At 36.1% G+C, this 22031-nt stretch overlaps 2 protein-coding genes across 2 annotated transcripts; one reads left to right on the forward strand and one right to left on the reverse strand.

Annotated features, from left to right (window-relative positions):
• On the forward strand, positions 1424–12230 carry LOC109214275 (uncharacterized protein sll0005). The gene is made up of 13 exons (XM_019378179.1): positions 1424–1787; positions 3248–3397; positions 4182–4352; positions 5259–5402; positions 5520–5625; positions 5831–5979; positions 6067–6192; positions 6522–6665; positions 6812–6899; positions 7936–8309; positions 9488–9811; positions 10729–10947; positions 11873–12230. The coding sequence occupies exons 1-13, from the start codon at positions 1551–1553 to the stop codon at positions 12014–12016; spliced, it is 2376 nt and encodes a 791-aa protein (XP_019233724.1). The 5' UTR covers positions 1424–1550; the 3' UTR covers positions 12017–12230.
• On the reverse strand, positions 12539–20822 carry LOC109214282 (ubiquinone biosynthesis monooxygenase COQ6, mitochondrial). The gene is made up of 10 exons (XM_019378185.1): positions 20721–20822; positions 19452–19560; positions 19247–19352; positions 18716–18859; positions 16830–16888; positions 15796–15863; positions 15658–15709; positions 14518–14679; positions 13832–14428; positions 12539–13043 (listed from the first exon to the last, which is right to left on the reverse strand). Exons 1-10 carry the CDS (start codon positions 20726–20728, stop codon positions 12828–12830), a joined length of 1521 nt encoding a protein of 506 aa, XP_019233730.1. The 5' UTR covers positions 20729–20822; the 3' UTR covers positions 12539–12827.

The following is a 22031-nucleotide window of genomic DNA, read 5'->3' on the forward strand; positions in this document are numbered from 1 at the left end:
TATGTTATTATTATAACAATTATTATTATTATTATTATTATTACTGTATTATTTAGGAAGATTGGTGTATTTAGAGAGCCATTATTGTTTGGCTAGATAAATGTGTTTGGCTCAAAATTTAACAATATACTTTGTAAGCTGAAAAACAATTAAAAGTAGGAAAAGGGTAAATCGTAATCAAATATAATAATTCTAGAGATGCAAAGATGATAATATTGTTGTAGATCTAGTATTGCAAAGAGACAATATGAACTCAATAAGATATGTTCGTTTGAAGTAGAGATAGAGAGAGAAAGCCAGAAAAATGAGAGAGTTGCATTAGATCAGATGCCCCTTTTACAATGCGAGGGTCTCCTTTATATAATAAGAGACCCTCCTCGAAAGAATCAAAAAGTTACAAAGACAGGTAACGTCTCCCTAGTGAAGACACTGAGTCCTAAACGATCTCGCTTTTGTCCCCGCGGCCGAGTCGTACCCGCTACGTTAGTTGGCGTACACTCACTGGGCGTACCCACTGGCGTAGAGATGCTGAGGGTTAAATTTGACCCTATACACTTATGATATTAGTAAGTATTAAGACTATGTTACATTTAGTTGGTAACTTTGCTCATAAAAATTTATGTAATATTTTAAAGAACAATAGCAAGTAATTTTTTTTTTTATTTTCATCGTTTAGTAATCTCGAATACTTACACCACCAAAAATACAGTCAAAATTAATTTTTCAATATTTTGAATAATTTAAATCTATTTTGAAATGATAATATAGCTTGAGTCCTAAATAAAAATAATAGTCACAAACTTGTTAGAGGTGATATACTAACAGTGGAGGTAAATGAAATGGGAAATAGTGACTATGCATGAATGAAACTAAACAAGAATAAGAAATGAGAAAAAAGTTTATGATAACCATTTAGTGACGAGTCATATGTACTTGCATCATGTTGGATTTAGAATAAACTGAATGGTATTGAATAGTTTAATTATTTTTATTTGACTTTATTTTTTGTTGTAGAGATTTGTTGTTGATGTGATAAGACGATAGGAAAAAAGGGCTTCATTGTTGAAGTTACATCTCACTTTTTTAGGTGACACTCTTGGCCAAAATTCGAAGCAAATATTCAACAAAATGATCAAACTTCTCACCACAATTTAGGCAAGACCAAAAAAAAAAAAAAAAAAAAAATTAAAGGGGTAAATTGTTGTCCACATGAAATAATGTGGCATAAAAAATTAGAGCACTAAAACAACAACAAAAATACAAAGAAAGGACCAAAAAGCAAATCCTCCAAAAACGAACGGCACAGAATAGTGCATAGATCCCGCCAAATAAAATTGCATTATAGTCCCTCAATTCCAAACAAATTTTCCTTGTTCCACATTCTTCCACGTGTGCCTTTTTAACAACCATATTACTCTCCACAATCTCCTTCTTCACTCTTACACTGAAATAAAATTTGATAAATTCTCTGCATTCAAGCTTCACACAAAAAAGTTTATACATACATATACATTTGTACATTAATTTTTTGAAGCTTTGATTCTGCTATAATGGACGCAGCTTCACAGCTGGTCTACGGCAGAATTGATCCTCTGCGTCGCTCTTCACTGCCTTCACGTGGTCTCTATTCTTCTTCATCATCGTCGTTGTCGAAGAAGTTGAGGATTCGGCAAAAGAACGGCGTCGTTCGGGCGATTGCGACGGAACCTAAGCCGTCGGAGTCAAAGACCACTACTAAGCCAGTCAACGGCGTTTCTAGACCAGTCAATGGTGCTTCTACTTCTACAGTAGGTTATGCAAATTCAATTTTTAATTTATGAGTTAAAGTCGATATAAATAATATTTACATAATCATGTCACGTATTATAGGTAAATTTATGAGAAATATTAATATGTGACCTGGAAATAATGTAACTTCCCTATTATCACATGTCAAAATTCACTGAAAATGAAAAGTTTACTACATTGCCACTGTATATACTTAAATCCTTAATTTCTTGGTAAGTTTTTGTTTGAATTGAGGTGTGATAAATTGTCTGGGTGCTCAAAACTTGGACTGAGTTTTACGACTAAATTTTCACAATATCTGAATTTTTGTTGATTACAAGAGTGGAGGTTAATTTGGCCGCTCAGAAAGTGCTGGAATAATTTTGAAATAATAGAGAATAAGCTGCAAATTACTCTACATATACTAGTGTATTTTATTTATTTATTTATTAATTATTGTCCTTGCATCATCCATCATCCATCATCACATTACTACTTTGGGTGGCTATAAATCACCTTATTAAGGATAAAATAGTAAGTTTAATAATAAATTGTTTCTAAATCTAAATAATTTTTTGGACAGTGTGTGCCACATTAATTAGGCAGAGTTCATTATTTATTTAATTAAACAAACTTTCACATTTGTCCTTTAAATTACCAAATGTACCTTCAATCTTGTGAAAGGAAGCCAACTTCTTTTTCTACCATGGAAATAAATTAACTACTTCAGTGAGAAAAAGATTTTTTAAAACTGATATCAACCAAAAAACTGTGAAAGATGTTTCTTTTATTTATGAAATTGAAACTTCACTGAGTTCTACATAGTGTTGTTGTGGAAAATAATGAGAAAATGATGCAAGCATGGTTTATATGGGTTTATTGGAGTGAGTAATATACTGATGTTTGACTGATTGCTGACTTAATTTTTGTTTGGCTGCTCAGGAAGCGGTAAAATAATTTAAAATTAGAGGAAAAAATAAGATGCAGATTACTCCACTTTCACTAGTGTATTAACTTATTTATTTGTTAATTTTTGTTGTTAATTTGATTATATTATTATTATTATCATAGTAATTATTATTGTCGTTGTGTTGTTGCTGTTATTCTCATTATTTCTTTTTCTGATCAGTACTTTCATTATTTATTTAGTTCAACAAAATTTCACATTTGTCACTTGGATTAAGAAAGGTACCTTCAATAGGGTGTAATGAACTCAACTTAGTATTCTTCCATGGAGAAATAATTAACTAATTCAGCAATAAGAAGGTTTTTTCTTTTTCTGCCAAAAAAAAAAAGTTTTTGCTTTTACTGATTTCAACAAAGAAAAAAGTTGATGAGTTTATTGAGTTCTATAGAATTGTTCTGGAAAGTAGTAAGAAAGAGATTATTACATGGTTTATTCAGATGGAATTGTCGGTGTGAGCAGTATATTGATATTTGGCTGATGGCCGATTGAATTTTTATATTTGTGGGTTTGCAGAGAATGCAGGATGTTTCACAAGAGATCAAAAGAGTGAGGGCACAAATGGAAGAAAATGAGGACTTAGCAATACTCATGAGGGGGCTTCGAGGTCAAAACCTGAAAGATTCCTTGTTTGCTGATGATAACATTGAGCTTCGCCTAGTGGAGGTCCGTTTATTTGACTTCCTTATCGAAGTATATTTATTCGAACTTTCATTCTTGTGAAGGGTCTTGGGTGATGAAAATTTCATATTCTTATTGTGACGAGAAGATGTGATGAAGTCTCTGTATCCAGAATTTGTAGATATGGATGTGTCTTTTGAGAGGTCAAAGGAAACTGATCATTCATGAATTTTTGTGGGGAGGTTCATTAATGTAGGATATTTGACCTTAGTCAAATAAACTAGCTATTTAGTGCAATTGATGAAAATTCATAAGGCGTTGTTGTAGAGAGAGATTTTCTTCCTGCCATCAAATGGTCGATTGGAAAATTATAGAAGCAATGGAGTTTGATGACTATCCCTACAGAGGAAGAAAGTAATACTTTTTGATGTTCTCCGGGATCAAGATCTTTTCTAGTGCGGTTTCATATAGTACGTAATCTCTAGTTCTCTTGGAAACAACTATGTTCTAAATTACATGTAACTATATACAAAAGAAGGTGCTTTGCAGTCATTTATGGTTCCACAAATGTGAAGACTATCACAGTAAAATTTATAGTAATGTGGTTGTTGTAGTCCAAGTTGATTGAATCTGTTGAAGCTTCCTCAAGGAGTTGGATCTTCAATATGAATGGATTTTTCCTTGTATCTCAAGATCATTAGCTTTTGGCTTGGAAAAATATTAATGGATATTTCCCTATCTAAAGTTTTTTTGCTTTTGGCTTGGAAAAAGATGTCATTTGGTAAAAGAATATGTATGATAATATGTTTCCTCTCTTTAAACTCTTCAGGTTGATGAAAGCAGTGAGTTCTTGCCCTTGGTTTATGATCCTAAGAGCATTTCTGCATATTGGGGTAAACGGCCACGTGCTGTTGCAACCCGTATAGTCCAGCTAACATCTGTTGCTGGAGGTTTTCTTTCACGTCTTGCCTGGGACGTGATAAATAAGAAGGTTAAAGAGGTGAGTTGCTCTGGATGCTTATCCATTTTTCCTGGAATTAGTGAATTGCATGTAGAAATAGCGTGTAGTTTAATTTGTTCGTAACAGTATAAATTTGAAATCCTATAACTGTGGTTGTTGTGCGGCTCACTATGCTTCTGAAAGACGGATTTTTTGCCTTTCTGTAGTAGTCTTGATTGAATGATCGATAAGGAGCTAATATTTTGACCTTTTACTGATATCAGTATTTCATTCAAATTCTAACATTTTAAGCTTCTTCAGTTCTTTTTTAACCTCTTCTCTATGTAGCTTCATTTGGTACTTGAAGGTAAAAGTTCTCTATGGAAACTGGAACCTAACAAGAACACGGATAGTTGATAATGGGAAAATGTGATTGTGGCGATGGAAATGAAAATTAAAATGAATTTTGAGGTTAAAGTATTACATGTAGTTATTCGAAAATTTAACATGTCACAAGGCGGGGACATGGAGTAAAACACAAATTGATGGAGTCCTAAAACCAATAATGCCCAAATTAGTTCCCTTTAAAATGGCTGCTAAACAGTAACTATTTTGGTTTGAGTGTTCCTATTTCCTAAAAGCGGAATAGGACAAGTGACATTAACGAGTTTGCTTGGTCCGCTTGAGTCATCGCCCCTGAGGCTATCAATTAATGTAGGAAATTAAAAAAAAAACAACCAGGATGTGGTGGAACCCTGTAACTTTTTTGGTAGAACTAGTTAACTTCATGAAGTCCCACTAGGAAATAGGTAATCTTCTTTATGTCATCAAAGAGAGTTCAATGAGTTGGAACAGTGTTTGGTGAACATTGAAACAGAGCTCCGATGAATTTATTTAAAATGATATACCATGTATTTTTAATTGTTTTTCTCATCCTATAACTAGTTTTTCTTTTCCGATCATTAGAATGAGGTTGCTCGAGCAATTGAGTTGAGGGAGATTGTAACATCACTGGGTCCAGCATACATAAAGCTAGGGCAAGCATTAAGCATCCGACCAGATATACTATCACCTGTTGCGATGACTGAGCTGCAGAAGCTTTGTGATAAGGTCAGATTGATGTCAGCAGGATAACATATTTCTTTACTGCCGAATGACAAAGTAGTGTAATTGAAAACACGTTTTACTGTTGCCGTCTGAACCTTTAGGTTTTCATGGTTGCTTCAGGTTCCATCATTTCCAGATGATGTAGCTATGGCCCTTATTGAGGAGGAATTGGGAGAGCCATGGTGTAACATCTATTCTGAGCTTTCTCCATCCCCAATTGCTGCTGGTAATCTTTGTTATCATCTCTAAACTATCTTTTTGGATAATGCGATGTGTTTGTTACTTCGTTTTCACTATGTATTTCCTTAATCATCCTCCTTTTGTTGGGTTAACTTAAATGTGAGAGCTTCTTTTTGTACTTTTTTCTTCTGTAAAATGTTAAGTCGCTAATTTCTAAAGATTTTTTCTCTTTTTCGTTGTGGCATTGGCAGCGTCCCTCGGACAGGTGTATAAGGGCCGTCTGAAAGAGAATGGAGACTTGGTTGCTGTTAAAGTACAGAGGCCTTTTGTCCTTGAGACAGTGACAGTTGATTTATTCATCATACGGAACTTGGGGTTAGTTCTTCGCAAGTTCCCCCAGGTATTGATTGTTCACTTACTGTTTCTCCGATATTTTCTTATCTTTGTTGGTCTTGAAGAAATAATGCGTGTTGCTTCTGCTTTTAAGATTTCCATTGATGTGGTTGGATTGGTGGATGAATGGGCTGCCCGCTTCTTCGAAGAACTTGATTATGTGAATGAGGGAGAAAATGGAACACTTTTTGCTGAGATGATGAAAAAAGACCTTCCTCAGGTATCTGCAATTCTGATAACCCCACAGTGGCCCAAACAAATGAAAACCACAAAAGATTAGAAAAGAAATAAAGTGAGAAAGAGAGGATGATAACCCTCCAATCTCTCCAGGGAATAAGAAATAGGAATGTTGTCTCTAACCAGCAGTGTGCAATTTATTACCTTTTTTCCCGTAGAAAGGAAGAAGAGAAGTCTGTGAACTTACTCACAGAAGAGCACATATATGTCTATATATCTTTAATGAATTGAAAGTACAGATTTCTTTAAAAGGAAATTACGATGCTTGCTGTCTCTAACAATGTTGTGACCTGTCTTGGAAACCTTTTTCAGGTTGTTGTCCCTAAAACATATAGCAAATATACTTCAAGGAAGGTTCTTACAACAGGATGGGTTGATGGAGAGAAGCTATCACAAAGCACAGCAAGTGATGTAGGCGATTTGGTAAATGTTGGAGTCATATGCTACCTTAAGCAGGTGCAATGCTTAAACTCTTTAACAATTTTATTTTAAAATATCTATTAAACTTCTGAGTTTCGTATCTGTAGTATTTTTCTACAGATATCCCTCTTGACAATTAAAATTTGTTCTCCATCTTTATATTTTGTCCTTTTGGTATGCAGTTGCTTGACACTGGTTTCTTCCATGCGGATCCACATCCAGGGAACTTAATACGTACGCCAGACGGAAAGCTAGCTATACTTGACTTTGGTAAGAAGCCTTCATTTAGTGTCCTCTTTTCCCGATATTTTATGGAACAGTTCATGAAAGGTTTTTTTTTTTTTTTTTGATGAAGAACTCTATTGACAAACGACCTTCAGTTTCCTTGGAACTTAATTTGATTTGGCCTTTGCAACTTGTTACGCGGTTGTACATTGCTCTAGATTCTGAACTTCTCCAGCTGTTAACCGTCTGTTTCTCTGTGTGAGCTACAGTTGTGAGATCCCATTTAACTTTAACAAGAGTGATATGAAAGCATTTCAATGTCATTGGCTCTTTAGTGCTTCGTGGCACTTAATAATTACCGTTTCAGAGAGGGAAAAAAAAAAGAGGCTTTGTGGCACTTTAAGTTGCTGTTCATTGGGATGCAGTGATGGAGGACTCGTAAAGAATGTCTAATTGCTGAGTACTCGAGTTAATAGGTTGAGGGTACACGCTCATGTGCCCAGTACTACATGATACTTCACCTGCCTTGATCAGTATATCATTTTTATAGGGCAGGATCTTGCTTAGTGTATAACCTTTTGGTTAGGTATTATAACCCAGTTTTTCTTTGCATGGAAGATCTTAACCAGGATTTACAGGACATGGAAGTTGACATTCATCAGGGAATTTCCTGAGCAGTAGTTTATAGTTGATTCTTCTTATCATGACTTTCAAATTAATAATTATTCTATAAGGTTGTATATTAGTTCCATTCTCTGCTAGTACACATTATGCCTGCAATTCCTTTAATACACCGCTGTTAACTGATGAGTGATGCTATTGTATCTATATCGACCTTAAATCTCTACCACCTGCACAGCAATTAGTTTCTTTATTTCTCCTGAAGTTATGTTTTTCAACTGTTGAATATCTATCTCGCATGCTTTTTTTTATTCTCTCTTCTTTTGAGAAGGGGGGTGGGTGGTGGGTAGGGGAAGGGAGAGCGGAGCAAAACAGCTTAAGGTGCTTACATCCTTTGTTATTGATCAGTTTACTCTTTGATTGCTGTAGATTGACATAAAATGTTATTTTGCTTTGGCAGGTTTGGTTACAAAATTAACAGATGATCAGAAATATGGTATGATCGAAGCCATAGCTCACCTTATTCATCGAGATTATGGTGCCATAGTCAAGGATTTTGTGAAATTAGGTTTCATTTCTGAAGGTGTCAATTTGCAACCCATTTTGCCTGTACTTGCCAAAGTTTTTGATCAGGCACTTGAAGGTGGGGGAGCAAAAAATCTCAACTTTCAAGAGCTGGCAGCAGATTTGGCACAAATAACATTTGATTATCCATTTAGAATACCACCCTATTTTGCTTTAATAATCCGAGCAATAGGCGTGCTGGAGGGCATTGCGTTGGTGGGAAACTCTGATTTTGCTATTGTGGACGAAGCTTATCCATACATAGCACAGGTACACGCCTACTGTGCCATAGTTCATTTATCCTCGTATTGTTTCATTCACATGTCTCATTACATGGATTCCGATTGTTATAATTGCGTGAAACAACAATTGCCATCTTCGCAAGCGTATTACAATGTTAGCTGATAGCATTGTTTCACAATTGTAACCTACTAATCTTGGAGACTAAATTTGGTTATGCATTTGGGTCTTACATGGGAGGCTGTCGAACACCGTTGATAATGTCTTTAACCTACTTATACAATTCCTGCTTTACTCAAAATAGTTTAAATTTGGGTTGTAGAGCTCATTTAAGTGTATGGTAGCAATATAAGCAGGAAGTACTTCCCAATATGTTACTCCTTTGGTCCTTTATTAGTTCTGCATCTTCCTCTTTTGTCGATCCTATGAATTGGTCGTTTTCATTGAAAGAAACCTTAAGCCATTATTATTCTATGAGATAAAGATTTTACATGGGACCCATATTTTTTTTGCTTTTCATGACTCTTTTCCTTTTCTGTTCTTTACAAGCTTGAAAGTCACTCCCAAACACCACATATTGTGCCTTTTAACACTAGAATAATATACATTTTTAGCTCTTGACACTCATGCGGATCAATGGTGGGATATTCAATTTGAGATGGAGGGGTCGCTATCTTGTGACAAGTTAACTTTTGTAGGTAGACAGCAGAAATGTATAACAGATAAATCACTTTATGATAGAGGACCTTTGCCAAAACAGACTCTTCCAACTCCTGAATTTTACTGTGAGATTGAGATGTTCAATAGATAGTTTCCTTTTAGTGCCCCGAATGTTATGGTATGCTTTATTAATATTAATAGTAATGTTGAAGTTTTCAGTCCATTTGTTGTCATGTGAGTCCATGAAATTGTTGGAGTTGGTGAATTATTTGAATCTGTTCGTCAGTTCTATGTCCTCGTCCAACAAGATGAACTTGTGTCCCTGTCATTCACTAAAATGACAAACTATTCTACGAAGGTAGTAGCATGGACCTTTGTCTACTACACTGCTTGTGATAAACGACACTCCTATAACTCATCCGGAAGCTTAAACTATGGAGGAGATTATTCAATGATTTGGTTCTGCAAAACTTGGTTCCTTCCTTCAGGTGTCACTTTTAGATCATTTGAATTCTCATTGTTTACACTGTGCATTTTCTTTTCCTCAGAGACTGCTGACGGATGAATCTCCACGGTTACGGAATGCTTTACGTTACACAATATATGGGAAATCTGGTGTGTTTGATGCTGAAAGATTCATAGATGTCATGCAAGCATTTGAGAATTTCATAACTGCAGCTAAGAGTGGAGGTGGGGAGAGTTTGAATGGGAGAATGGCAGAGCTTGGCATTCTGCAAAGTCAAACAAATAGCATTATTCCTTTTCCTTCTTCAAGTGCTTATCAGGCAGATCAGCCAGTTCAAACCAGAGCTGCATTAGCATTTCTGCTCTCTGATAAAGGGAACTTTTTCCGGGAATTCCTTTTGGATGAGGTATGTGTACAGATTTGAGAACACTCACTATTGTCTCCTTGACAGATGATGTTCTTTCTAGTTGCATACTTAATTCATATTCTAATCATACGTTCATGTTCCTGACCCATTTTTAGTGTCCTAGTTTGACTAGGCACGATTTTAGGGCAATAGTCAAAGTTTTGTTGTAGTTCTTAATTAATAGTGGATTCAAAACTGGAGATAAAATTTACTTAGGATCTTCTTTATTGATAACCGTGGTGGGATACTTGCTATTCCCACCAGCACAGTTACCCAGATAACTCCGTCCACCAAGGCTTGACAGACAAGAAGAAATCACCTAGCGTTTTTCATCTGCTGGTATTTGAACTGAGACCTCAGGGTTCTCAACCCACTTCCTTGACCACTAGGCCACACCCTTGGGTACTTAAAATTTACTTTAGGAATTTAACCCATTTCTGCATAGAAGTGAACCAATTGACATTTTCTTTTACTAAGATTTCGGTATTGAAAGGTATATGGAAACTTTTTCCTTTCAGGAAAGTGAATACACCTATAGGACAGAAAAGTAAGAGTCATCTGTGACTGGAAGTTTTAATTTGCATCGAGTGTAGTGATATGAGTAGCATCTGCTTTGCAAATGTACCTCAATTGACCACTGCTTTGCTGTAATGTCTAGTACATGCACTTGCTTTCTTGTCCTTTATGTCTGAACATTTACCTAAATATATTCCTCAGTATGCTTTCTGTGTTGTAGCTAATTCCATTTTCTCTCTCATACACAATACGGAACCAATATAAGAAATCCCGGTCTCGGTTATCAGAAGATTATAAGGAAGTGCTGTCAAAAGTCCCATCTGTTCTTATATGAGTAATATTTAGTGGGACCATATATGTCTGGGATTTCAACAACATAATTTTCTTCTTCATGCAAGCAGATAGTGAAGGGCATTGATGCATTAACAAGGGAGCAGATGGTGCAAATAATGGCATTCCTTGGAATTCGAAATGCAATTCCAGTATTCAGTATGGTTCCTACTTTCGTACCTATTAAACCTGCTGCACTTGTACCATCAGTAACTGAGGAGGACAGAGTCATATTAAACAATGTTCAAAAAATTGTTCAATTCTTAACTGCTGGGACTGCATCAAACCAGGTATTTCAATTTTATTCTATGACAAATTATCTCCAAGGAAGAATCAAGTAATTCAGTCAGCACACAACACAATAAAGGAGGTTGCTCCATTGTTTATACCTCTGTTGGTAGACAAATTTCAATTGCTCTGCACAAGTAGGGTTAGTGAAGCATGAAATCATGTTACTGAAGTTCTGTTTCATTATGAATTGATAATTGGTAACCTTGATATCTACATGGAAAAGAATTCTTTGTTTGTGGTTGTGGCCGTTGTGGGTGGTAGTGTGTAGTGATATTGTGCAAGAGACATTCTCTCCGAAGACTAGGATTCTTGCTTCTGAATCATCAAAGCCGATGTTTAAAATCATCTGCTGACAGAAACTTCTGAGATTTCCTACTCCCATAAATGTTTTAGATGTCTCCTGAAATCTCAACTCCTCTGAGTGACCTAGAGTCAACTTTTCGTCGACATTTTATTGGTTTAAAAAATGTTAATAGCCTTAGGCTATCATAACATTTCACAAGCAGGTTAAAGAAAAAAGGACAATATACATCAAGGATATGACTGGCCTTGGAAGATGGATTATATATGCATGAGAAGCTAAAATAATATTTGAAGTCTTACTTGATCTTTTTTCTCCCCATGTCTTACTGATCTAAAACACTAATAGTGATATTACAGTATATCTGAATTCGAACTGATGGTTGGGTAATTTAGTTTTTGATGTTGTGCTATGTTGCTCGGATTCTCCAAAAATGCCGTCAGCTGGGTGTCAGAACCTCCACGGGTCGGCAACTTTGAAGGATCCGAGCAACATAGGTTGTATACGTATTGTGTGTCCAATCTTGGACGGAAAACAGCTCAAGTTAACTAAAGTGCATTCTGGTTTGCTATTTAATATAGGTTATCTACTGTAGAAGCATCATAACTATATTTCTTACTCAGGGTTTGGAGGGAGCCACTGTTCCTAGAGTGATCCAGGAGCTTCTCCCAGTTCTTCCAGGCTTCTCGGCTAAGGTTCTTCCCGAGATTCTTGGTAGACTTTCTTCTCGTGTAATGGCACGCTTGATACGAGATGCACTTTTGTAATTTGATACTCTTAACTTTACAGTTCCCACTTCCTGAATTGTCCATATATGAGTCACAAACTTGAGAGTATGTGCAAATAGCAAAAATGTATTTATTGTGCCCTTCTTGTGGGCTTACCGATCATACTGACTAGTATAGTTTCTGTAATATATCAGAACAGATGTAAAGTTCCATACATTGAAAGAATATGATACTAACAGCAATTCCTTTACAACTTGTACGATTTCTCTGGTTCCATATACTGCAAGTTATAGAATTATACAGGTGTGGCAAAGTAGGTAATTGGACGAGAAATTTGCAGGATACCTTATCTGTATTCACATTCCACGGTATGCCTATGGTGTTGTGTACATTATATTCACATCCACTACTACGAGGTCTCACCCTTGTACTAACCAGCTAGGTTCCACAAATTAGTAAAAGAACAACTACATTTTTCTATTAAAACTGAGGTTGATCCAACAGAAAAATGCAGACATGCATCTAACTTCCATTCCAGAGCGTTTAACAAGAATATCTGACTGATCCTTATACATTCTAACATTAACTTAGAGTGCAGATTTGTACATCTCCTTGATCCATCCTCTTTGATTCAGATTGTGGAGTATTTAATTCAAAATGTAGACAGGAGAGAAGAGGCTTAAACGAGAGGAAAAAAATACAAAATCAGTAAAATCCCAAGAATATGGGGAGAAAAAGACAAACCCACTGTTAAACAGTTCAGACCTTATTGAATTTATTTATACATGTAAAAGAACAAAAGTTTTAAGACATGCGCACCAGATATCATAGGCAAAATCTAACAGTTACATCATGTGAAAAAAGGAAAAGACTGGTTGCCTGAAGCATATGAAATGATCTTCCGTTTAAGCGGCGAGATATATTGTGCTCCATTGAATGCAAGAGCCCTTAGAACATTTATTGGCATGAAATCAACAGAATATGCCTTCTGAAAACCATCTAGGACTGCCATCATTGTAATGTTTGCAGTTTTCCTCTCTGATTCATATCTCGTTAAAAGAGCCACCTGCGCAGATTAAGACTAGTATTAAAACAACCATGCAACGGAGAAAAAATTAAAAAGCGAGCAATATGAAAAATGATGCCCATAGAATGTAAGGCCAATAAATACTTGCATTACAAGTGAGGCAGCTTTTAGAGCTAACATTGATATAAATTATAGATGAAAATCAATAGCACGTGCTTTTACTTTACAGGTATTCTTTTATTGCTGAATAGCTTTTCCCAAATTAGTTAGCATTTTGCTCAACTGTTAGAAGGACAGCCTTGGCGTAACTGGTAAAGTTGCTGCCATGTGACCAGGAGGTCATGCAAAAATGCAGGGTGAGGTTGTATACAATAGATACTTGTGGTCGGGCCTTTCGCCGTACCCCGCACATAGCGGGAGCTTAGTGCACCAGGCTGCCCTTTGATCAATCTTTTCAATAACCAGCATTCTTCTCAATCTTTTCTGGTTCAAGAGTACAACAACGACAGACCCAGTATATTCCCACATGTGGGGTCTGGGAGGGTAGTGTACACGCAGATCTTAACTCTACCTTCTACCTAGTGAAGGTTGAGAGGTTGTTTCCAATCGACCCTCGGCTCATAAAAGTAGAGAGGAGATTTTCTGGTTCAAGATTAATCAAGGAAATTTATAGCAGATCACTTGGCGAGTTTTAAAGCCAAATATATTTGTGAGCAAATTGAAGGAAAAGAAAATTTAATCTTCTGAGTGATAACAGAATAAAGAAAACTTAAGCCATTTACTTTTGCTATCAATATTTAGAGAGAAAGGAAGGATTACGGACATACCTCCCCAATGTCAGATCCGAGAGCAACACCTTCAGCAATGACTTTAGAAAGAGACAGAGCATCTGCAAATCCCATATTAACTCCCTGGCCAGCCAGTGGATGAACTGTATGTGCTGCATCACCAACAAGAACGAGACGTTTTGATGCATAGCTATTAGCATGCATTAAAGACAAAGGGAAGGCCAATCTCTGAGAGGCTAGCTTAGTAACTTTTGGTGGAACTTCAAAGCCCTCATGTGTTGATGGGACGTCAGCTTTGAACCAAGAAAATAGATTTCCACCCTCGAACAATTTGGATTGTGGATGAGGACCATATCCACTGTCCAGTGCGTGGTTCACTGCTTTTACAAAGTCATCCTCTGACATTGAATTCCGGTCAACAGATTCCTTGGGGTCCATTGTCCAAACAATATTGCTGAAATTTTCACCAATGGGCAAAAGTGCAATTGGACCATTAGGAAGAAACCTTTGCCAAGCACAGTAGTTCTCTTCTGCATGTTCTACTGTACAGATGATTGCGCTCTGTGAGTACTTCCATCCAGTTGTTTGTATTCTTGCCAGCTCCCTAACACATGATTTTGACCCATCAGCTCCAACCTGTGACATGTTATTTAGCTCATTACTTGTACTGAAGAGATCCTTCAAAATATTCACATTACATGAAATATAAAACAAGTCGAGTTTACCACTAACTTCGCATATATGCTGTTCCCATTATCCAGTTCTAACCTTGCTGAACTTCCACAAGAGGATGATGATGTGCCACTGGAACTTGTCATTGAAGACTTTGAGGGGAAGGTTATTGAACTTAACCTGGAAGAGTATATTGTCTTCTGAAAATCTGTTTCCTGCCAAATTTTCACCTCTAGTCAAACATTGTCACAAGGCAGTCATTGGCAAAAATTAAAATAGGGAATGACATGGAGTTCAATTAAATACTAACAAGCACAAATTAGAACAAGAAATAAAAAGCTTTAGCTTCCCCTGTCACACCAATCTATTACTCATATTCTGATGGTAAAAATGACTACACAGTTTCCATTCTCAAAAAAGAAATGACTACACAGTTTTCAGGTAACACCAACAATCCAGTTGGAGCATCTTTGTAGTTGGGCTTTTGGGTTTAGTCTCACTCTCACGACGACATAAACATGGACAATTTTGATCTGAGATGCACATGTTAGGTACGGAATTATGAAATGATCTCAAGAATATTCGGTACAACAGAAAACCACGTGTAAAAGGAACTTCAGGACCACAGTGGTTAAAGAAAGGTCTTGAATCAGACACTGATATATCATACACCATCACCACTAAAATGTCCTTGAAACAAGTTTTCTTACTTTTAAAAAGAAATAATTGTATTGATCCAAATGGATAGATACAGGTTACACGTATATAAAGACAGCCTACACAAAAATATGGTTCTCCAGAAAAGCACCCAAACATGGTGTAAGGTGGTATACAAAGATAAAAGGCCCACTTCCTTGAAATGGATTTGTAGCAAGTTGTTTAACAACAACAACTACGCTTCAGTCCGAAGCTAATCGCGGTCGATCATATGAATCCTTCCTCACTATCCATGTTGCTCCATTTAAAACCGTGTCTTACAATATTCAACAAGTTAGGTTCTCTGACACTAGAAGTTCTCTGTATTTTCTAGTGACATACAAATCTCTGATTAGATTAAACAAACTCCTAGCAAACATTAGACCTAATGTAGCAGTGGAGTTGTGACCACTAGACTGCAGCTGCAATCTCAAGAATACAGGAACCAAACATGTTTTTAACTGCAAAAGAGAGTTTTGGTCTGTATGCACAAATACCTGTATGCACGACAACAGGGATTTGTGTAGCACCTTATTCTCCACGACGCACCTAATAAAAAACACAAGCAGCTATCATATGGAAACAAGAACGTCGTAATTATGAAAGGAATCTATTACCTCAAAAGGAATTCTTACCCGAGAACATCTGCATCAACATCTCTTGCATTGTATTTTGTATAGCCGAGGCCAGTATAATCCCAGACCTATAAAAGAATAAATTGCTGAGGGATCAAAAGTCTGAAAAAATTCTAAGACTGAATCCCATAGGAATGAGGACAGTTCAGATGTCAAGATGGAATGTGTATCAAGGCACTTAGCAATTATCAGAATCTATAGTCCCATCAAAGACAAATTTTAATACTCAGAAGCAACAATTTCCTAGGTTAAACATGAAGAATTTTCTTGATAAATACATGAGAAGAAGAAATTGGTAGCAGCAATTTTCGTCCAACCTTTACAGTATTGAAAACAGGGATACCTTGATGGTTGAAAGTGCATAGGCAGCTGAGAAGTAAAGCATGACAAATTCAACAGTTTTAGCTAAGACGTACTTTTCATTTACTTTAAGTGTCTCTTAGTTAAAAGCTATCCATGTTACTGTCTGCTGCCATACCATGACAAGGATGAGTAGGGAGAGAGAGAGAGAACAAGATTCAAATAACCAAATAAAAACATTTCCTTAGCATATATTAGGAACAGATCCATAACATAAATGTGTAAATCTTAATCGCTATAATTTGAAAAAGTAGCCGCCTCAAGCTTGTACACATTGAAAAATCTGCTACTTGGCTCACATCGTTGAAAGTTATTTAGGGAGACAGAAAAAGGATGTCAAAGAGCACGTTTGCTGTATGGTATGATACACTCCTTATGCTGTAATAAACTTCCGATATGCATGAATATGAGAATACAAAATGACAGTGCTCCAAAGAGAAGAACTTGAGGAACACATAAATGGATTAACTACCAGATATATATTGCACTAACCTAAACCTTCCCCTGCACATGATAAAGACAATGACTGTAGAGAGTTAATACTAGGTGATGGTGCTTTCAGGTCTTTATATCAACACTAAGTCCCTAATATTTGCATTACAACAATTATTGTAAAAATACTATAAATTACTCCTAACAGAACTTACAAGAATGAACATAGTTAACAAAATTACCTGCATTTTATCAAAGTAAGCATGACGGTGATGTTGAACAAACTTCCATGCACCCATATCTGTAACATAGTTTAATTCAACAGGTTATGAAGTTTCATGCAAATCAAACATGTTTAAGTAGACTGTAGCAACTTCTGGTACACTGGATTATTGATAACCGATAATTCCCCAAGGACCAATGGCACACGGTTCCAAACGCGGTGGATAATAGGTCCACTCCTCTATTCTTTTCCACATAAACTGAATTAAATATGAAGAAGTAATAGTAATATTATCTTTAGGTTATGGTATGCAAAGATGGCAAGAAACGAGACATATATGGTTCAGAAACCATGGGGGAAAGCTGCGAACACATGAGAACAAATGGCAAAGCTCAAGGTAGTCAGGTAACACTCGGTCCCAAGGCGTAGTTGGAGTTGTTGTACGGAAAGCATAGATCTATGCTTGGCATGTAGGCAGAGGAAATTTATATAAAGGGAAGTGGAAAATTTTCTCTTCCTTGCTTAGTTCAACAAAAGAAAAAGAAGAAAAGCAGAGAGAGGATAAAATCTTGTTTATGGCCCGACCAAGTTCTCTCTATTCTTCAAATTTTCCTCCCTCCGTAGTTCATTTTCGCTTACTTCCTAATTCCCAAACCGCAGCATAAGTTTCTTGGCAGCATGATATCTGTTCACATGCGTGTGTTAACTGCATAAAAAGAGGCTTCTGTAGGAGCCAAAAGTCCTACTCATTTTACTTTTTCTGATGACTTATGAAAACTGACTACCATTTTCAAGCAGGTGAAAGGGGCTCTCTTTCAACTGGAAAAATAAAATTCAAGTAGTTGATTGGCGGCAAGTTCACAACTCACAAGGTCCACCAACTCTATATGTCAACAAGGAAGACTCTCACAAAATGGTTAACCAAGAACGGCAACCACCCCACATGTTATATATCATAGCGCCAACCATGAGCCCGAACTTTGGGCCTAAGGCAACTTATAGAGAAGATATTTGACTGACGTGATGGACCCATAAACACTTCTAGTAAGACATTCAAAGTCCTTGTCTTTTTCTTGATGTGAGATGATCATTAGGGCCATTTGACCTTTTTTCCTGTTACACACACGAAACTTTATGGATATATCATGGGCAAAACCAATTTCTCCACAGAAACATAGGCTCACTACTTGATTGTGCAACTATCCACAAGGTAACAAGTGTGTATGACAAGTTTAACCTGCCTGATAGGTAACCTCAAGTAGATTCTATGTAAGTAGCTTGGATCCGTTTGTCACCCCTTGGACCATCAAGCTAGTTGATGTAATCGACCATGTTCGTCTAAGCCAACAACAGCAAAAAGAGCATCTAAGATGCAAATGAACCCTCATGGCGGTAAATTAGCAAGCATATTTAGAAAACCAGTAGATTTCAACCCCCAACAGATTTAGGAAGATCACCTATCAATCAGCATAATGTTTTTTTATCGACAGACTGAACCCTTTGTGATATTGTTGCCATTTTCGACTCTGTTCTCCTATAAAATCAGTGAGAGTAAACCTTAACGGAAGAAAGAAAAGGAGTGAAGACATAGATCCAACGAAGGAGTGGAGACACAGGAGTATTTTATCCAACTTCAACTGAGAAGAAACACAGGAGGCATCACATATGCTTCTTCTGATTCGCCAAGAAATAAACATCACACAGGTCTTTCATCTTTTACTGAACATTTTTCAATTGCTTTACCAGTATGAGGATTTCATCAGCATTTTCAGCATATAAAAGAAATCTTCCCTTCTATATGCAGCCAGTTAATGTATATAATGACAGAGACAACAGATTAAACCATTTAAAGTACAGACAGAAACCTCCGGCAATAGCAATATAGAAAGATAAGTACTAGGATACCTCTGAAGAAAGAAATGGTTGCAGGTGTGACCGTACTGACCCGTGGATCTGGGGGGTCCTCTTTCTTGATGTGAAAATTATTCACCAGAGCAGGATTACTGTCAATGATGGCAACATTTAGTTGCTTTGTCAATGGCATAGTTGCTGCACAATAGTTTACGAGTTATGAAGAGTTATCATGTTGAGAACACTGTTTAGTTTGGTAGACTAGATACTCAAATAACTCACATACAACCATGACCATTTATTACCATTATTTCATCTGCTGTCCCCGGGGGTTGATAAACTTACTTTATATAGACTAGCCAACTATTTACCACAGGCTGATTAACATTGCAGGTAATCACTAGCAGGGGCAAGCTTTCAAGAAAAAAACAGAGTAGCAAACGCAAATCGAGCATATGACTGGAATTTCTAATAAAGGATTCTCTAGACCATCTCAAGTTTCAATTACTATAGTAGAGGACACCTTCAGCAGTATTTAAGCGTTAAAACTTCCCATCCAAAGAGGTTAAACAAACTCGTACTTACCTAAGGAACATGCTAGAGCCATCCCGACCATACCACCTCCAACAATAGCAATATCATATTGGGGTATGTCATCTGTTAACTCAGGCTCGGTCACAGAGAACTTTTCCTAACATAAGAAATTTTGAAAAGTGAAATTCGTACAAAGTCAATCACGAAAACCATAAGAAAGCAGAACATATTGATATATCATAGTACAAGAATATACCTTTTCACTGACCAAACCAGGAATTTTAGCATCTGTATTACTGCATAAAGTCCTGTGCACAGATCTGAATCCATGAATGTTCGAAGCAATTCTTCTGGCAACAGATAGCCTATTACAGGCATATGACAAATGATCAAATATGACAAAATGTTCTATACTTCACTGTCAGCACCTACTAAATGGTACTTCTTTTAAAATTGCCACGTGTACAACAACAACAATGTGGAATAAATATGCGAGACTGGAGTTGATCTAAACAGTGATATAAACAACACTGCACTCTTTCATGAGTAAATTCTCAATCTCCTGTTAAAAGAGAAAGAAAAAACAATTGACAGTTTTCCCGAAAAACTTACTGAATAAAAGAATGCATACCCGATAACACGAAATCACATACACATATTAAAACGTGCAACTTCTCCAAATACTGCCTAAAATTCCGAACTTTGAAAAAATCTTACAAGAATATAAAAAAGAATTTTTAAAAATAAACAGAAAAAAGAAAGAAAAGGCAAGTGACAAATTTCAAGAAAACCTATGCATACCAATAACATAAAAACGCATACACATACCTATGTTGATGTTCTAACATTCATAAACAGGAAAAAAAAAGGTCCACGAGGAATTCATTATTTTGGTATACGATAATCAGAAAAGATCTTTCTTACAATTATCTTAACATTTTCCCCAGCTCCCGAGAGCATTTTCCATGAAAAATGACACATACAAAACACAAACACATAAACACACACACACACACCCCAATATGCAGCTGATCCAAATACTGCCTAAAATTCCAAACTTGGGAAAACATCACAAAAAAAAAAACACAGAATAACTTGATATCCTCAAAGCTAGATGTTTATTCAATCTTTTTAGTTGGACAGAGTTGAACCCTGTAATTAGTACAGACCACTTTTTGGACTTCGTTAGATCCCTAATTATAGCTTGATATATTGTTATAGAGCTAACTGCTTTTTACTTCCTCTGTACGGTTCTACCATAGCATCTTCCCAATGCCTTCTTTTAATGAAACACCTTACTTCACAAAAAAAACACAGAATGAAAAGAAATCACATACAAATACCTATATTGAAGTTTTAACTGTCATAAATTCCAGAAAAAGAAAAAAATCAATCTTGATAATAAAATTCATATGGGTATGTTTAAACTAACTGTAATACAAATTGAACGTTTCTATATGTAAGTTATAAACAGATCAATTTGTTTTGAATTTCTGATAATTACATGAAAAGAAAATTGCGGTACCTGTTCATGCTTGCTATGTTGCTACGTGGAGGAGCAGAGGAAGAAGAAGCAGCAATTACACTTGTTTTTCAGAGTTTGCAGACAGTTTTATTCGGCCAATTTAGTCTGGGCCCAAATCTGCTGGATTAACATCCAAGTCCAGTGTTGGTTTGGGGTTGGGGGAAGAAGAAATGGCACTAGGTAGCCACTTCAAAAGGCTGTTATTTAAGAATTAACCAGTGCATTTTGAATTTTAGCTTTTGAGTTCATATTTTTGGGACAAAAATATCCTTAATTACCTGAATTTAAGTTTTTAGTTTAAGATTTTAGAGCAAAATAAGTTCTGATTAATCTCTAAGTAGTATCCCTATAAATGGCTACCTGTTCACTTGCCCCGAAAAAAGTACCTGTTCAAAAGTAACCGAAATTTAGCCAATTTTTCATATAAAAATAAAATTTGAACAAAAACACCAAGTTCGAATAATTCCTGCATAATATGCTGGAGTTCGAATTTGTTACATATATGATTCCAACATAATCTCCTGAAAATTTATAATGTGTAAGAGTCCCAACATAATATGCTGGAAATTTACATGCAGGAGTTACATAATCTAGCATATTACGCTGGAACTTTCTGTGTTTCAGCTAAGATGTTTTTTTCCAGATTTTATCTCCGCATAAAATAGTGCCTATTTTTTCAATGATTTTACAAATGTTGATTATTTTTTAATTACCAGTCCAAAAATTAGCTAGCACATGCTATTTTTACCCCAGATGTGGGCATTTGCATCTATACCTAGTTTTTGGATCACCATTTAACTTATACCCGCTTTGCAAAAAAATTGCAAGCGTACCCACTTTTTAGGTAACTTCAGATATACGAGCCTGAAGTAGCAAAAATTTATGTCTGAAGTTTGAACTTCAAAATTTTTTGCCTGAAGTGTAGCCTTATCAAAGCAAAACTTCAAGATATTTTTGCCTGAAGTTTAGCCTGACTTGAAAAGGCAATCACGCAAACTTCAGTTCATAAGCAAGGACAAATTTCAATTCAATAGTGTATGTCTGAAGTTTGAACTTCAGAATTTTTTGCCTGAAGTGTAGCCTTATCAAAGCAAAACTTCGGATATTTTTGCCTGAAGTTTGGACTGACTTGCAAAGGCAATCACGCAAACTTTAGTTCATTAACAAGGGCAAACTTTAGTTCAATTGTGAATGTCTGAAGTTTGAACTTCATAATTTTTTGCCTAAAGTGTAGTCTTATCAAAGCAAAACTTCAGATATTTTTGCCTGAAGTTGATCTGACTTGTAAAGACAAATCAGGCAAACTTCAGA

Source organism: Nicotiana attenuata, chromosome 2, assembly GCF_001879085.1.
Source record: "Nicotiana attenuata strain UT chromosome 2, NIATTr2, whole genome shotgun sequence".
Taxonomy (NCBI): Eukaryota; Viridiplantae; Streptophyta; class Magnoliopsida; order Solanales; family Solanaceae; genus Nicotiana; species Nicotiana attenuata.

Bases quoted from the DNA above. Each gene is read 5' to 3' on its own strand.
- LOC109214275 (XM_019378179.1), top strand. From the start codon at position 1,551: ATGGACGCAGCTTCACAGCTGGTCTACGGCAGAATTGATCCTCTGCGT. The intron at 1,788-3,247 runs GTAGGTTATGCA...GTGGGTTTGCAG, and splicing joins ATGGTGCTTCTACTTCTACA to AGAATGCAGGATGTTTCACA. The intron at 9,812-10,728 runs GTATGTGTACAG...TCATGCAAGCAG, and splicing joins GGGAATTCCTTTTGGATGAG to ATAGTGAAGGGCATTGATGC.
- LOC109214282 (XM_019378185.1), bottom strand. The intron at 16,889-18,715 runs GTATCCTAGTAC...ACTATGTTACAG, and splicing joins AACCATTTCTTTCTTCAGAG to ATATGGGTGCATGGAAGTTT. The intron at 15,710-15,795 runs GTAAGAATTCCT...GTTTTTTATTAG, and splicing joins GTTGATGCAGATGTTCTCGG to GTGCGTCGTGGAGAATAAGG.